We start from the raw sequence: 17,672 nt of genomic DNA, 5'->3' as shown, positions 1-17,672 counted from the left end.
GAAGAGGACAGGCACAAAGAAAAGAAAGACCCAGTAAACAAGCTAAAGCAACCTGTGAAAAGGAAGAGAGGGGTTGTAAGCTGTGAGAGAGAGAAAGTGTGCCGTTCCCCATTTTCTCCAAATCCGTAAGGACGTTTACTGACAGGGAAACCATTTCTAGGCAGAAACACAAACCTTCCCATTCGGCACAATTGGTAGTTTTCGTTAAGAGTTGGCGAAAGTTTAAATTTAACAATAGCAAAGAGACAGCCCGCTAAAATAATGAACTGATAATGAAAATAATAAAATAATAATTATAGAAATTGAAGTAAACAACAACAAAAAAAGTAACCGAGGGTTTTTATATATTAGATACAGGAAGAAACTTAATGCGTGAGGTGAATCAATTCCACTTGTGATCTTTTGCCTTTCTACCGTGCCCGCGTCAACTCAGTTATTTCACCCAAGATAGAGCAAAACAACATTATGCTGCATAAAACATTGCTTTTTTTTGTTTAAATATTTCCTCCACAAATAAAAACATTTTAAAATACATGTCACTTGGTCCAAATTTTTCTGGGGTTTTCCTCAGTTGAAACGATCTGACTTTCAGATCTTGACAAATTAACTCTTTTAATTTAGAACCATTTTATATCAATTTTCCGAGCACAGGTTGCGATTTTAAAAAAAAGATATGTGTTGGATGATCCAGTTTATATTTATGAAGCTGAATTGGGTGGCACGTAACCAGAATGCACTCTACTTCAAAGGATGATACAAAGTTTTAATTGTTCGGCTTCTTTTAAATTGCACTGGATACAGAATGTCGGCAAGCCACACAGATGCGCAGCGCACCCAGACAATGGAGAGGTCACTCGGTTACTTATTGGTGCGAAGCAAAGAGCATCTCACTCACAGTCCATCAGATCTGCTATCGCTTCAATCTATTTTTGATGATGGTCCTCTGATGGGGGACGGGGAGCACACTGAAATAGTTCACTTCCCTCATTCCCTCCAAGGGTGCTAGCTAACTGTTTCCAGCAAGTTCTGGGCTGCTGTGTTTTGCTGGCTCGCCTTACTCTCGAGCGCTTGCAAAGGACCTTAACTTGCCCCTAGAGATCAGGACACCCGCCAACTCGCACATCTGATAATCGGAGGATTGGGAATCGACTTAATCGTCAACTTGGGCAAATCTCCCTAAGTACTCGTTTCGCTTCGCGCTCTTGATGCGATACTGGAGTTCCCTTCACCGCCGAACATGCAGCCGCTCTCACGTCAGCTTGGTGTGATGTGTGTGACCCTAGTGGCCGGGGTTCTTGGCCCTAGACTGATAAGGCTTAAAAGAAGGACCTCCTACTTTCCACGTCCCCCTCCTTGTCATCGAAGTCCACACTTCGGGAGGGGAAAGGGCGCCGTGCGTCGCACATCCATGAGAAGTTAGAGCGAGGAGTTCTGGAAACGTAGTTTTTACGATTCTAATTGTTCCTAGTTATTAGAAAGGCCAGTCAGTAACACAAAAGACGAATCGTGACGCTTGAATTGTTTGAGAAACAAAGAATTTTATTTTTTATAGCCCATAAACGTCACTTAAATTGAATCCTTGATTTAATAAAATAGTTTACAGTGTGTGGCTATTGATACCTGGGCACATTGGTACAGTTTGTCTGCACACTGTTTTTTACACTTGGTCTACAAACAAGAATGATCTAACGGTCACGGCCACATAAATTCTGGCGGCAGACACAAAATCATTTCCAATCGTAGTGATTTATACGAAAACACGCATCAATCCACTGCTATCAAGTAGGTAGTGAACTTTGTAGTGTAGTAAATTAAATCGATAGAGGAAACGTTTCAGCATTGGCTGTGTTTCCCATTTTCGGACCTAATCATCTTTTAATGCTGTAAAGAAGGCAGCGTGTAAAATTTGCAACATTAGCGCTGGAGATTAAATATAGGCGGTACAATACGAAATTTGCAACTTCAGGTTTCAGGGCTTTATATACAGTCCATTGAAGCACATTTAGCAAGCTAATACCAGGAGGAAAGATTCCCATTAAACTCTGTCCATAGATACTTGGCACCATATGCAGTAACAAAAATAGACAGAAATAGTTTACAAAAAATCTTATGATACCCATCCTATTAAATTTCACATTCTGAAAACTTGGCATTATTTAGGAATAAGTTACTATAGAAGTACTTAACACAGACAGACTGTTATTATGTGTGGTGCGTATAGTAAATTAGATTATTTCATCACCAATGGCACGGTATAAGCTATCTAAAGTATAGTTTGGTCGAGAACTTGTACTTTTATGTATTCAATCTGCTATCTGTACTAACTAATAGTTGATATGTCAGACCACGAGCAGCCAGTCTTTACGAAAAGAATTTCACCTAAGGTTGCTGAAAAGATTATGTTATAAATTAGTTTTCTTTTAAAAGTGGATATAAAAATGAAGAGGAGCTAAATTGTGATTCAAAACTAGATATGTAAAATGTAGTATCTAACATAAGGAATCACCAAAATGAAAATACCTAACTAACCTACCACAGACATAAAAAGGTGAAGGGAATATCAATGAAGCCATCACTGAAAGGAATTCCACTATCTATACAATCCAATGTACAAAAAAAAAACCTCTCTAGTACAGTATAGATATACAATTTTCGCATTGCACTTCATAAAACTTTACAGAAGAGAACAGCTTCTCCTTTTAAAAGACAGACAATGTTTTTTTTTTCAGCTAAACATTATAAATGTGAGATATTTAAAATATGTAGCAAATTCTACTGTTAGTGTTTGGCAACAAATCTGTGACACGTTTTAAAACTGTCCCACATTTAATTCAAGTGTCACAGGAATGTATGAAATGCGAGGTATGTGTGGCCGTCCTGCGTAGACTTCAGACGTCAAAGCAAATGGATGATGAGCGGTCTGAGATGTGGCCCTAAGAAATACAGTGTCAACACGAGTTGAATGACAAAGATGTTGGCGAACGTTCTGATGTCCCGGTTCCTCCACTTCTTATTTGCTGGTTGGCAAACAGACTAGAGGGCAGTTTCTCGAAAGATTTTCTCATTTCGCGGATATCTTTTAGCTGCGGCGCCAGGGGAAGGAAACAAACGGAAACAGCACATCACATTGAGCCAACCAAGGATAAGCCAAAAAGTATTGAAAGTGCCAGCATGATCAGTTTAGTACCCGAAAGGAAAATGGATGAATAGTAAAAAATAAAATAAAACATTAATATTTACCACCACATCACTGCACCACACAACAGTTGCGCATATTTCTATTAGGTTTACCTGCCCCAGCAGCTATTCGAAAGAACAGGAAGACAGGCTGTAAAAAAAGAAACACACACACACACACATCACTGGATCAGTGTGGCCATTTGAAAATACAGTGCCCGAATCAGGAAGGAATTTGACAGCCTAGAGGCTACTTAATTGTTAAGATTTTTTATTTTCGTCCCGATGGAGTGAAAGGGTTGGGGACGAGTTAGAACTGGTACTTTTTGGGTCAAAGTGGGATTTTTTTTTTTGGTTAAGTACTATCATGTTTTTTTTTCTATAAAGTACTGTGTTCATTTGCTCCTCTTAGCTCTCAATCTCCTCTGGGAGACATCCAGCTCGTTTCCTTCGAGGTTGTACGGTTTGATGTTGTCAAACTGAGGGAGGACCGCGGGTTTCCGCTACTATACTCGCCGCCACCCGCTGTTTCTCCCACCCACAGGAAAATCGCGTGTTAGCCAAGGCAGCGCCTCAAAACCCACCGCCAGAAATTCAGACCGGCGTCAGCCGAATATGACTCTCAGTGAAGCAGGTCTGGGTGATGCCAACAGGAATGCGCCGATCTGGAGCACCCAATTTCGATAACAGAAAGAACACGAGAACGCTACCAACCGGCATGGATATGTTCTATGGAGTCTAATAAAAAGACAGCAAATTTTTCATATGCTCCAGTGGACTAGATGGGCGAGTTGAAGTCTAATTAGACAGTGGCTTGTCAGTCCTGGCCATTGTTTAGCAGGGATCAGCTTCTCAACTCCCTACTAATTCTAGTGCCCATCCTAATGTTAATGTCCTAGTTCCCTGACTGGCTGGTCATCACATTTATCACCAACAATTCAATGATTTGAGCTCCTCTCTGCTAAGTTGCAGGAGGAGCTGGAACCTGCACTGACACACTCGCTGGCCTCTGCCCTACCTGTTCTCCCTGTCTAAGTAGTTACAAGTCTGGGCAGAATTGCTCAGTTGAATGCTGACAGTGGGTGTAGTGAGTGAGTTAGCTGGTTGTTGGGTCCTGAGGAGCAGGCAGGGGTCAAACACTGGCTTGGACCTACATAGGTAGGAGCACCTCTGGGGAGCTATATTCTGGAGAAAGTCCTCAGATATCCATCAGTTGATGCAGAGGAAGGTCAGCTTACCCTCACCTTCAAACCAGATTATCAAATAACAAAAAAAAATCCAACCAAGTAAAGCTATAGGAGGCAATGCAACAGGTTTTATTACATGTAGTATTAACAAGTTATAATTTCCTGCAGGTTTACCTTATCCTGGCATTTATTACAATCAGCACTTAACTAAAATGCACTAACATTGTAGCAACTGCGCACAATCTATTCAAAGCTTGCCCTCCTCCCTTGTTCTTTATAAAGTCCTGCTTCCTAGCAGCTTGATGGGTCCATTTGGCCCCCTCCTCTTCTCTCTCACTTGCCCCGATAGAGCACCTCCCTTGCTGGAGAAAGTCGACAGAAGAACAAACTGCTCTATTGAGCCAAAAAGAGAAAGTGGTAAGGGGTAAGAGAGGGGAAGCGAAATGAAAAGAGGAGAAAGAGAAGTCATGGAGAAAGAGCTGATTGTGAGAGAGGATAGAAAGATGAAAGAAACATAAAAGTGAGAGAAAGCAGGAAACAAAAGCAAAGGATAAAGTGAGAAAATATAGAAGCGAAGAGTGAGAAAAAACTGGATGAAATGGAAGTGATACAGGGGAAGTGAAATATCCGAGAGAATGAAAAACAGAAGTGGAAATTGAGAATGAGAACTGAAAAGGGAAGGAGGTGATGGTAAGGAGGTGAGCAAGATTTTTTTTGAAGCTTTATCATTAGCAGCATCCTTCACTAGAGGGATCTGAGAGATTAAGAGTTTTGTTATTAGGGCCTGACCTGAAAAAAGTTTGAAAACCACTAACTCATAAAGTTCTGCTATAATTTATTGTGAAGAATTGCAATCGGTTTGAATACGTTTTCATAAAAGACATATGGGTGTAGTATGTGGGCAGCTTTCAGACATCCCGAGCAAGACTTTGTTGGAGGTTGCGTCTATTCTTGGCTTTAGGTTACACACAGATCAGATTGCTGGCGGAGTTATATCGCTGCACCCCCCTGTAACTGCTTCATATCATCTTACGAACAATACTGAAACTACTCTTGCAATGAATATTTAAATTATAAAGTTTAAAGTGCTTTCTATTATAACAGTCATAACTTCCCTCCAGCTGGATTGGTTTAAAATGACCCTCCTATATTTTACTGCATTTTTAAAATTCATTCTCATGATGCTGACAAGGCCAGCATTTAACGCCCATCTCTAGTTGTAGTTAACAAGCTGATGAGTCGCTTTCTTGAATACAGCTGAATGGCTTCCTAGGCCATTTCAGGGGGCAGTTAAGAGTCAACCACACTGCTGACTCACCTATAGGCCAGATCAGGTAAGGACAGCTGATTTTCTTCCCTGAAGGACAGTTGTGAACCTGATGGGTTTTTATGACAACCCAGTAAAGTTTTATTCCCAATTTATTTAATGAATTGCATTTGAATTCCCCAGCTGTTGTACTGGAATGCACTCCAGATCTCATGCCTCCATATCATTAATTTTTGGATTATTATTCTGGCAACATAACCACAATGCTGCCATACCATTAATTGAAAAATGATTCCAACTCAAAGAGCATATTAGCACACCTCTTAAATAATTGTATGCCAATTTTCTCCCCTTGATTTCAGAGATTTCTCCATGACCACCACCTTAACCAACTGACAATATTTGTGTTGTGTAGGTTCTCTTGCTATCCGAAGTTGGATAACTTACATACACTACGTACCTAACAGCATGGCTCAGGTCAATATATCTTTGAAGACTTAAATAACTTAAAATTTAATCAAAGCACATATCCAGCCAGCAGCCAGAAATGACTCTTTTAACGATATTATCAAATGTGGCTTAAATACAATGTTTCATTATGAAGATCTCAAAGTACAGACTATTGATAAAAATACATCTTTCACTGAATGAATAATGTAAATAAAGAATTTCTCTCATTATAAATTATAGGTATGTTTATGAATTTTTATTCAATTGTTAAATATAATGTTCAACTGTATTTACTTTAATTAGTATAGGAAATTAATGCTTTTCAGGAGACATCACAAATTTGCTCCAGTAATCATGACAACAGTCATTTTGTTTAATAGCAGTTTGTTCCACATTTTCTCATTTTTTTGTTGTTAGCATCCTTTGACCTATGACAGATAGTGAACAACCAGAAAACACTCCATTTCCGATGGGGCGTCTTCATGTGGTGCACCTCTGGTGACGGCTTTGAAGGCCGATCCCTGAGAGGCAGGTTCTGCCCCAAGGGTCACACATGAAGCTACCAGGTGTTGTTGTGGGTTGTTGTTTTTGGTATTGGCGTTTGTTGCCAACTGGTCATCGTGATGGTGCACTCCAGCCCACAGCCCACTTTCCTCTGTGGTCAGCTGGTGAATCCCGCGTGTGATAATCGATGCTTAAGGGTCTTCATGATACACTTGCACGCACCCTGGAAGCAAAGTTTTGGGCATCCTGCTGGTCGTCTGACTCCAGCTACCTCACCATCCAAAAAGTCAATGGGTATGCGACTGTGGTCCACCCTGCAGACATGCCTGACCCATCAAAGCCGCCTCTGTTTGATTACTGCCAAAAAACGTGGCAGCTCTGCCTTTGAGAGGACTGCTGCATGCGTGATTTTGTCCTCCCAGGATATACCCATAATGCACCACAGGCAGCGAAGATGGAAATTGTTGAGCTTCTTTTCTTGATAGCTGTAAGTCATCCATGTCTCACAGCAAGGAGCTGGGAAGGCAGGACTTAGAAACCATCAGCTTGGTCCTAAGGGTAAGTTTGACATTGTCCTGTGTGAGTTTTGTGAGCTGGCCAAAGGCAGTAGCTGCTTTCTTGATGTGTGTGGAAAGTTCTGTACCGAGGGACAGATTGTTTGCCACTGTGGATACGAGGTGGCAGAATTGCAGATTACTTGCAAACTACTTGCAGATTGGTGTTTGTTTAGTGTGTTTGAGGGCAGAGATGCAACACCTTGTCCCATGAGCACAGTTTTCTTAACACTTATAGCCAGGGAGAACAAGTTACAGGTGTGGGAGAGACAGTCCGTGAGTCTTTGTAGTTGGGTTTCAGCATGGGCGACGGGAGCAGCATCATTCTGCATTCTGATGCTGTACTGTCGGAAGTGGAGCCATCAACCTGTACAGTGAGGTGCATATCGTCATGGAAGAAATGGATGAAACTGAGGAGCTTTTTTGGGCAGCCAACTTTCCCGAAAATCTTGTAGAGATTTTGAAATCTTGTAATTACCAGCACTTCGCACTGTCACTTGAATGATTGTTACCCACCAAAGGTTTACCTGAAAGCGCCGATGCTGGTATCAATGAAGCTTGGAAGTCATTGAGCTCAAACATCTATGAAGCAGCAGGAGCATCATTTAGTAAAGGCGGAACCCACACCAAGTACTGGTTTGAGACCTACTCAGCTGAGCTGATATCTGTCATTAATGCAGAAAACAAAGCCTGCATAATGCACATCATAAACACCAACAGCTGAAATACTACATGGCCTGAAAGCAGCCAAGGCAGCCATGCAAAAGATTGGGAGATATCGCACAACTGGGTTAACTTACATAAAGAAATCCAAACCTGTGGAAATCTATGAACAATGTACGAAGGGATCAAGACAGCGCTTGGTCCTACTGTCACCAAACTTTCCCCCCCTAAGGTCAGCAGGTGGTGAAGTATTCACTGACAGAAGTAAACAGATGCTGGGTTGAACACTACTGTGAGCTGTACTCCTGTGAGATGGACATCTCCCAGTCTGCGCTTGACGTTCCCCTGCAAATGATACATTAGATGAAGAACCCTCACTGCTTGAGCTTGAAAAGGCCATAGACTGCTTAGCAAACAGGCAACCGGCGAGGATGGAACCCCAGCCGAACTGTTCAAGCACGGAAAGTCCCATCTATTGTCATGCCTTTATGATCTTCTCCTTCTCTGCTGGCTCCATTCCACAGGTGAAGTGTGATGCAAAACTCATCACACAATACAAAAACAAAGGTAGCAGAGGAGACCGCGACAGTTACAGGGGCATCTCACTCCTTCCATCCAGTGGCAGGCCGCGTGTACCTGGAAGCACGGTACACTTTCCATGCTGGAAGATCAACTGTGAACATGATCCTCTCTATACACCAGCTACAAGAGAAGTGTAGGGAACAGGGTATAACTTTTTACCTTCCGTAGATTTCACTAAGGCACTCGACACCGTCTGCAAAGCAGGACTGTTCTAATTTATTAGTAGCAGTAAATTGACGACAAGGTTAAGCTATTTCTCTTCTAAGCAAGTTCATCCATCAGTTCCAAGATGAAGTTGGTGTGCTAGTGATTGCTGGAAGAGTGGGACTGTCTAAGTGAGATATTTGAGATCATGGTTATAACATCTCGAAAACCAATAGCTACAGAATCAAGTTGGAGCTGGCAACATTAGCCCCCTGGGCTACAGAGCATTCTGCATTTGTATCATACTAACGAGACTCAAGTGTTAGTTATGCGTTTGGCAGTATAACTGCAGTCTAATTGATAACTGCCTCAGATCTTGTGCTTTCCAATTAAGCAGTGCTTTGCTCTGCTTGGATTTCTCCATTTCAAATCATGTGTTCCAGAAGTACTTTATTCATGCATATTAGTTCTGAGTTGAAGTATTGATAGTCCTTAATTTTGACTTTGGAACTTTCTTCCCTCTAGGACAGGTAATAAATAACATGCAATCTCAATGGTCAGGGAAGGAATTTCTGGGAAATAAAGCAAAACTTTTAAGAGTCATCTGCAGTTATAGAGCCAAAGCAGCAGTACAACACTAGGATCAAGTATCAATTTGTCCTTTGGAGCTGGATTTTGCGGTCAGCGGTGAAATGACCGATGATGCTGACCTCGAGGAAAGTTACCCATAAAACGCTAACAATGTCTATGGCCTGGGTTTCCCTTTTCCTCGTGTTTATTTCAACCTGGTGCCAAGTTAAGAGGATCTCCAGGCATTCAGAACAGGAATGTCATCAAGCAGAGTAAGCAACCAATCATATTGAAGTATTCTCATAGATAACAAACCAGAAAGTAAAATGCGCTGGTTATCCCTTCACTTCTTAGTTATTTTGCAGAGAGCATGATAATGATTGGGCATACACATAGGATTAAGGTATAAACTGAAATATCATAAACTTCAAAAAAATGTGGAGTTTTATCATAATGGAGAAAAATGACATTCCACAAATGTAAAGGTAGCTTTTCAGGGCCAGTGACGTTGTTCATAAGTAACTATGAACTTAGTATGCAATTAAAAACCCAGCCACACCTCACTAAATAAATGTAACTTTTTGGGTGTTTTTTAACAGTGATATTACTGCATAAAAGGGCAAAGCATAATGATTTCTAATTGAGTGCAGTCTGCAGAAACTTCCAACAGAGCACCAAGTGGAGGACAGTAGCAGCACTGACAGCAACTTCTGAGTTTCCATGTTTACTTGTGCATAGATGGATGCCAGAAGTTGCTGTCAGTTTCATAGGAGTAATGGTGGTGAATGATGATAGTTTCATCAATGTCACTACTGCAAGATCCGGGCCATTGTTTCTGCTGGGTCACTGCCCCTTTTTTTGATGGAAAGAACTATGCTGATAGTTGTGGCAAGTGCTTCTTGTGCCTGCCTCTTTCCATGGGGAAATCAGTTTTTGCATTGGTAGGATAGCATCATCTGCTTAAAATCCCAGCAGACTGCATGAATTGCCTCTGGTGCAATGCACTCCATGCACAAGGCAAGTGCACCAATGCGTTAAGACTTGATCCTGGCAGGAATCGTGCCCAGCATAATATAAAATACCATTTTCTTTGCAGAAGTTGATTGCAGAGCAATCACCTGCTGTTGGAAAGTTTGAAATGTTAGCTTTTGCAATGACTTGGAAATATTTATGGTGGGTGCCACAGGCCCTTTTATACTCGGGTAAAGTATGGTCGCTAAATCATCCCAGCTGAAGCGGATACTGTAATTGTGCCATAAATAGCGTCCACAACTTAGATTTGGAATGCGATGAAGGGCACATTCATGGAGTGGGCAGAACATCTGCTGTGCCCCCAGATAACCAGAGCACATTTTTACTTTGGAACCTGGGTTTGTTCTTAACAAGAATTAACCCGAGTTATTTCTGAGAGTGGAGCCAGCCTGCTCCTTGTATCAATAACAGCCTACAACTAAGCAAACATATTGGTTCTAATTATGGCTTAGCATAATGTAAGTTCCTCAGTTTTTAATGTGCCTTGATTAATTCCTTTACTTAACTGATTATGCTATTAAGACAAAATAACCTAGTGTCAAATGGCTTCATTTTTCAGGAAGCAGTCGCTACAGCTATCCTATAATCAAACTTTTCTCACATATAGACAGAAAGTAAATATCTCTCTTTCTTTCTCTTGCATATGTGTATTTTTTCAATCATGCTGTTGATTTTCATTTTTGACTTGCATGCTCACGATAGCCACACAGGACTCAAGGACAAAAAGAAGAGGTGTAAATAAGTATGCAATGACATACTTTAAACACTTAATAATAAAATAGATAACACGTAGCCTATAATATTACCTGAAGTAGAAAGCTTTAATTTGTCCCTATACTTGAGAGGGGCTCACTCATTGGGTAGCTCTGGGGAATTGCAGGTCTAGATACGGATTTGAAGACAAATTTACTGGCAGAAATGCAGATCTTGTAAAACAGTGGCTTATTTTCAAATTTTGTAGCTCTTGTTTGTTCAACAAAGGCATTGGTTTAATGCCCCTTCCAGTCCCGGGAGAGTTGAGTTGAACAATATTCTTACGCTATACTAAAATCTTGTGAGACATATTGCAATAGATTTCAAAAATGTTAATGATGACATTTTATTTGTGTAAAATAAAATGCAGCGCATTTAACTGTGTGTTAACTAAATCATTACCTAAGCTAGGTGAAACAGACACCACTAAAATAATCCAATTACAATGAAGTGAGTGAATATGTTAGTATACTGATAACCTAGTTATCAATGTTGATTCAGATGCAAACCAGCGACATAAGGATTGTGCAGCCATCTTTGCTGTTAATTACCATTTATACTGGGCAATTCAAGAGCATTCTGGCTGCTATCTGCATAACTTACAGTCATTTAACTGGCCAGATAGTAGATGGTAAATTTGAGTTCCCCCTTCTAGCATGTGTATGTGAGACACAGTCTCATAAAATAGGAAAACAGGCTAAAAAAGTGAATAATTTTACCTCAACAGCTTTCTGTTGAGTCCAGATGCAGCCCACCCATCATGATAAGCCTTTTAGAGTCTAGGGAAAAGCAGAACACTGGAAGTGGTAAAGGAATGTACTCTGGACAAGTTTTCTAGAACAAAACATTTTGGAACATTTAGTGACGAGTAACAAACCAGAACTAGTTAACAATCTTGATGATATGGAAACATCTTGAAAATAGAAATCATAATATGATTGAATTCGATTTTAGGATTAAGAGGAAGAATAGAGAGGCAAAAACCAATGTTTCACATTTAAGTAAAGGAATGAGAAATGAATTGGCCACAACAAACTGGGCTGAACTGTTAAAGGGCAAACCTATAAACAGTGGGATGTGGTCAATAGGACTGAAGTATTTAATAGGACACAGAACAAGTACATAGTCCTAATAGGAATAAACTTCATTTGTGCAGCTCAGTAACTATGATTAATAAGTGAGGTATCACAGTATCACACTAAATGCAAGGAAATGTGGAAATCCAGTGGACTGAGAGAGGTAAAAAAAAACAAAAAATGAAAAACAGTAAAAGTGCAAAAGGAAACATGAAAAAGAAAATTCAAGGCATATAAAAGCTAATAGCAAAAGAATTAAAAATGCATATAATGAGAGAATGTGGGAAAGGGCAATTAGGGCTCATTAAAGAACAATGTAGGCAAAACTGTAATGGATAATAAGGAAATGTCAAACTTGCTAGAAGAGTACTTTATATCAGTTTCAGAGTGGAGAAAAAGGACATAATACCAGAAGTATCAGGGAATCTGAAAGGAAGTGAAAGGGAGAAACTCAGCGGGTTTAATATGTAAAACAAATGGGTAATAGAGACATAAAGGGACATGGTAGAAAAATCTCCAAGACATGATTGTTTCTATCCCAGAGTACTAACAATAAAAGGTGAAGAAATTGTAGATGCATTAACCATATTTTGCAAAGCACACCAGATTCAGGAAGTCTGCCTATGTATTGGAAAATTGTAAATGTCATTCCATTGTTGAAGAAGGAAGTAATCGACTAATTATAGACCCATCAATTTAACATCAGCTATGGGGAACTTACTGGAATCTATCATCAAAGACACAAGGCCAAGCAACTTGGAAGATATAAACTGATCTGAGAAAATCTGTATGGATTCCAGAAGAGTAGGTAATGCACAATTAATATTGTTGAATCTTCTGAGGAGTTGATTACCATGGTATAGGGGGTCTGTCTATGGATGTTACCTATTTGGACTTCTGGAATACATCTGATAAGGTTTCACACAATTAGCTGCAAAAATGGAAAAGTATGGAATTGGAGGTAACCTTGTGACATCTGTTCTTAATTGGTTGGGAGACTACAGGCAGAGAACAGAAATAAAGGGACCAAATTCTGATTAAAAGAAGATAACAATTGTTCTTCTATAAAAAAGATCCGTGCTGAGGCATTAATTTTTCACCATATATATTAATGACTTGAATGAAGGACTAGAGAGTTGTATATCCAAGGTTGCAGATGACACTGTTAGGAGGCACAATGAGTTGAGCACATGGGAACTGGAAATTACAAAGAAAAAAGCAAGATAGGCAGACTTAGTGAGCAAAACTATGGAAGATGAAGCTCAATGTGGGGCAGTGTGAGGTCATCCACTTTGAATCTGAAAAATAAAATAAGAATGTTTTCTCAATGGAGAGAGGTCAGAGCTGTTGAGGGACAAAGGGATTTAGCAATCCATGTACAGAATTCGCAAAAAGTGAGCACATAGGTACAAAACGTGGCCGTATAGCCTAATGGGATGTTGGGCATTCTCTCAAGGGAATTGGAATACACGAGTGAGGAGGTGATGCTTCAGTTTTCCAGTCAGAAGAACAGGGCGGAATGTCCAGTCCTGCCAGCAGTGGGTTTCATGGCGCGCAGGAGTGGAAAATTCGGAGAGAGGACAAAAATCGGAATCCCACTGGCAGGAAATCAGTTCAGAATTTTCCCCTCATCACTTTCATGGCGAACGGGGGAGGGAGGGGGGCAGTGGGGAGGAGAAGACATGGGGGACAACGTGCTATGGTGGAGTTGGAGGGGAAGGGGAGGGTCACAGACACATGGGCGCAATGGGGTTTGGTGGGGTTGGACGGTGGGAGAAATGATGGCAGGCAGAGGGAAGACCGAGGGTGGGGAAGCTGGAGCCCGACATGGAAGACTAGAACGCAGACGCAGACGCAGAAGCGGGTGGATGGGAATCGAACTGTATGAAAGGGAGGGGATGCACACAGACTCTGGAATACAGGGCGGGGGTTGAGGGGGGTGAAGGGGGGTTGCACAGAGACTCATTGAGATGGGAAAGGCTTGCACATTGTGGATGGGTAGCTCAGAGAATCATGGAGGTGGGCCGGGGGGAAGGCAGACTGTGTCGTGATCAATCATGAAGGAACGGGAGAGCACATTGAAAGACAGTCATAGTCCCTGGTCTGGGGCCAAGAGGTTGGAGTGATAAATCAAAGGCAGTCCTGGGGATTTTGGGGTCCATGCTACAGGGCTCTGCATAGCGCACATGTCGTAGCCCTGCTCCAGGGAGGGGCAAGGCCTGTGTGCTCTGTGGGATAAAGCACAGCTTGGTGTGTAGGGCGTGGTCATTGTCTTACAGCTGGTGGCCATGGGGCTGTCTGGCTCAGTACTGGGCTGCAGTGGGATGGTCCTGGTTAGGGGAGGCGTCTGCAGCCTGTAAATGGGGGAAAAGTAATAAGGTTACGGAGGGGTTTATCCAAAGTTCTCCTTCGGGGGGGTTCTCTTCTGTGCACTCTGCCTCAGGATGGAGGAGAGTGAGGTTCACATTGGGTATGGGATCATCAACAGTGATGGGTTCGGGGGTGGGGGCAGCTGGAATGTCCACCATAATGACAATGGATCCAGGGTTACTGGGGAGGCTGTAGAATAACTGGAGGGAGCTCTACCTGCACATCGTGGGGTTCCAGGAAGATTTGAGTGACCCGAGAACAGACGGGGAGGGTCGAAGCTGGTCGCAAAATAAAAATACAGCAGCATCATCTTGAAAGCCCAAAGTTATTGTGCAGTTTAAAAAGGAAACTGGAAAGGAATCTGCACAAGAGGGGTCTGAGGCAGTGTGGGAGAAGCCCCACAGCCGGACTAAGGTGCCACCCTCAAACTGCTTAGGGTCTCAACATTGAAATAGAGTCAGAGCTGAGAGAAAAGAGGAAGACTCCCTGGAGAAGGTGCAATTGGAGCCATTGTATTTTGGTGAGCTTTAACGGGAGGCTGCTGGAGTCATTGGCTTCACAATACAGCTGCTGCATTTGAGCATTAACAGAGAGGAATGTGAGAATAGAAAATGCAGGCAACCGTTAAGGAAGTACAGCTGCTGCATGTCTGCCAGATCATCAAGGAAAGTTTCTAATGTGCTTTCTCCAATTGGCATAGAAACTGGGCCAAAGGGCATCCAGTCATTGCTGAAGTGCAAGTTGAGTTTGATCAGTAAACCAGATCAGAGATTGCAGGAGTGACTTTGGTAAGGTGGCACATTTCATATGTCCAAACCTCCGCCATCCTCTGTGGGATTGAGATGTCAAGTGTCAGGGTTGGCATCTTGGTCACCTAGATCTGTGAGTGTGCGCCTCAGCTACAAGGCTGTCTCAGTGAAAAGCTAGAAGCACAGACGCAGCTCTAGGGCATGACAGTAGCTTTCTGTATGTGAGTGGGCGGTCTACTATATTTGCCCAGTATTCATTAATCTGTTGCATCTATCAGTCCAGAGCCACCCTTCCCATGGAGACCTCAAGGTGCTCCCATGTTAGAGCCACGACATCAGATAGAACACAGTCTGACTCCGCCATCCTTCGCTCTAGTCGGTTGACTGCCTCTCACAACTCTACCTGATTTTCCACCGCCTGTCATTTCATCTCCAGCATGTGTGACATGGCTGTTTTCAGGTTCATCATCTGACTCGGACTCAGAGGCTGATCTCCAGCAGTCCTCCAAGTGCCAGAGACCTGGGCTGTCACTGCCACTGCAGAGATGGGTCAGTGAGGAATTTCCGGAATGCGACCCGCGAGCCTAATCTAGATCTGTGCCCATCGATTGTGTGTCTCTGTGCTGGTGGAGGGTGCAGGTGAATGCAGTGGCGGGTCTTCATCTGATGCATCCTCAGCATCCTCCCCTGAGATGGCCTGGGGGGGTGGGGGTTATGTTTGGTCTGGAGCCGTGCTTGGGCCTGCTGGTGCCTGTAAGAGAGAGAAGATAGATTTAGTTCATAAGCAGGCAGAATACAACATTGTATGTCCCTCACTGTGAATGTCAGGATGCGATCAACTCATGGAGGTCTTGTCCTGTTGGCTTGCTAGAAGAGGCTGATCTTGCCCTACCCACAGAAACAATCTTTATCTTCACCTGCCAGCTCGGCGGCCTCCTCCGCAAAGTGGGTCAGCCCCTGGACGTTTGCCGTCCCTCCTCCAGTCTGGGATATCTCCCTCTTGTTGTGGGTGAGCTTGGCCTGCATGAAGATATATGGAATGAAAGTTGATGAGAAGAGATGGAGGAGAGGTTGGGAAGCAGGCCTCCCGTGTGTGCTGAGCCCTCCCCAGTAAGGATTGAGAATGGGGTTCGTGCAGCATGATACATGAGATGCTGGTGATGTTAAAGTGTCCATAAGATGATCAGTGCTGATGTTTCCCCCGCTAATCTTGTGCGAGATCCCTGAGCAATGTAACTCTTTGAGTGCATTAAGTCATTATGAGAGTGTGAGATTGGAGCGAGCTGAATGTTGACTTACCCTGATGGAGAGGATTAGATCATTCATCTTCTTCCTGCACTGGATGGTGTTTCTCAGGCGGGTGCCCGGCCAGCTGACCTCCCTTGCAACTGCCTCGCAGGCCGACGAGGGGAGGTTGGTGGGCCTCTGTAGTCACCCCTCAGATAGAGGATATCCCGGTGCTGGTGGACTGCACAGGTCAGGGTCTCGAGGGAGTCACTAAGCGGGATTTTCCAGCCCCGCCCACCGCCGGGATCGTCTGGTCCCACTGAAAGCCAACAGACTTTTTGATGGATTGCCAAATCCCCCCCGCGGCCGGTCCCTCCACTATGGGGCCAGAAAATCCTGGTCATTGCTGAACCTAGGAGCAGCTTTTTTCTTCGGTGGAGCCATATCAAGAAGTTTCCTGTACACAGCTGCCTGCTGACAATAATGTGTGTGTTTGGGTGGCCTCATTAGGTAATGGTGGGGCGGACGAATCAGTTCGACTGCCGTGCGACTCGGAGAGCTACTTGCCAATGCATAATTAATGAGCTTCTGAGCGTGAAATCTGGCTCGGTTTCCTGTTAGTCCGCCCAATGCACCATGAAACCCGCTTGCCACCGCATTTAGTCTTTGGAAGGGAAAGTTTTGGGGCGCTGCATCAGAGGAAAGGTATACGAGCCTTGGAGCAGCTTACAGTGCAAATTCACCGAAACGATACCAAGGCTTAGAGGGATAAATTATGATTACAGGCTGCATGAACTTGGTTTGTATTCCCTTGACTTTAGAAAGTGATGATCTAATCAAGGTCCTGAAGATGATAAAGGGATTTGATAGGGTTGATATAGAGAAATGATTTCTTCTCTAGTAGGAGAATCCAGAACTGGGGCTTTAATTTAACATTAGAGCTAGGCCTTTTAGCAATGAAATCACAACACATGTTTCCATACAATGGGTAATGGAAGTTTGGAACTCTCTCCCGCAAAGGCTATTGCTGGGTTAATTGAAATTTTCAAGGCTGAAATCAACAGACATTTATTAGGTAATGATACCAAGGGATATGGAGCCAAAGTGGGGAAATGGAGTTAAGGGACTGAACTTATACTGAAAAATAACACAATATAATTTTAAGAGAAGTACCTCAGCAACTAGCACTGCAGATAATTGGGAACAGGATAACAGCCAATGGGAAATAAGTGTATGGCAAGGGACAGGTAAAAGAGAGGAGACTATGTTTTGTCTGTTTGTAATCATTAGAGAGCACTGGAAAGAACATTAACTGGGTTTAAAAAAAACAATTACTGGACTGAACAGCTCACTACAGCCAGATAAAC

At 42.7% G+C, this 17,672-nt stretch overlaps 1 protein-coding gene across 2 annotated transcripts in view; it reads right to left on the bottom strand.

Moving 5' to 3' along the window:
• Nucleotides 1–1,518: 1,518 nt before the first annotated feature.
• Nucleotides 1,519–17,672, bottom strand: part of inpp5a (inositol polyphosphate-5-phosphatase A) — a 571,171-nt gene continuing 555,017 nt past the window's right edge. The window contains exons 15-16 of one of the 2 annotated variants that reach the window (XM_078564917.1): nt 3,241–3,328; nt 1,519–3,083 (exon numbers count right to left, since the gene is read on the bottom strand). In XM_078564917.1, the coding sequence (XP_078421043.1) occupies nt 3,248–3,328 (81 nt within the window). In that variant the 3' untranslated portion in view covers nt 1,519–3,083; nt 3,241–3,247. The remainder of the gene's footprint in view (nt 3,084–3,240; nt 3,329–17,672) is intronic. The other variant, XM_078564916.1, reaches the window with a different exon arrangement.

This window comes from Cetorhinus maximus, chromosome 20 (genome assembly GCF_964194155.1).
Source record: "Cetorhinus maximus chromosome 20, sCetMax3.hap1.1, whole genome shotgun sequence".
Classification (NCBI taxonomy): domain Eukaryota; kingdom Metazoa; phylum Chordata; class Chondrichthyes; order Lamniformes; family Cetorhinidae; genus Cetorhinus; species Cetorhinus maximus.
This window is presented reverse-complemented; position numbering and strand designations above follow the sequence as displayed.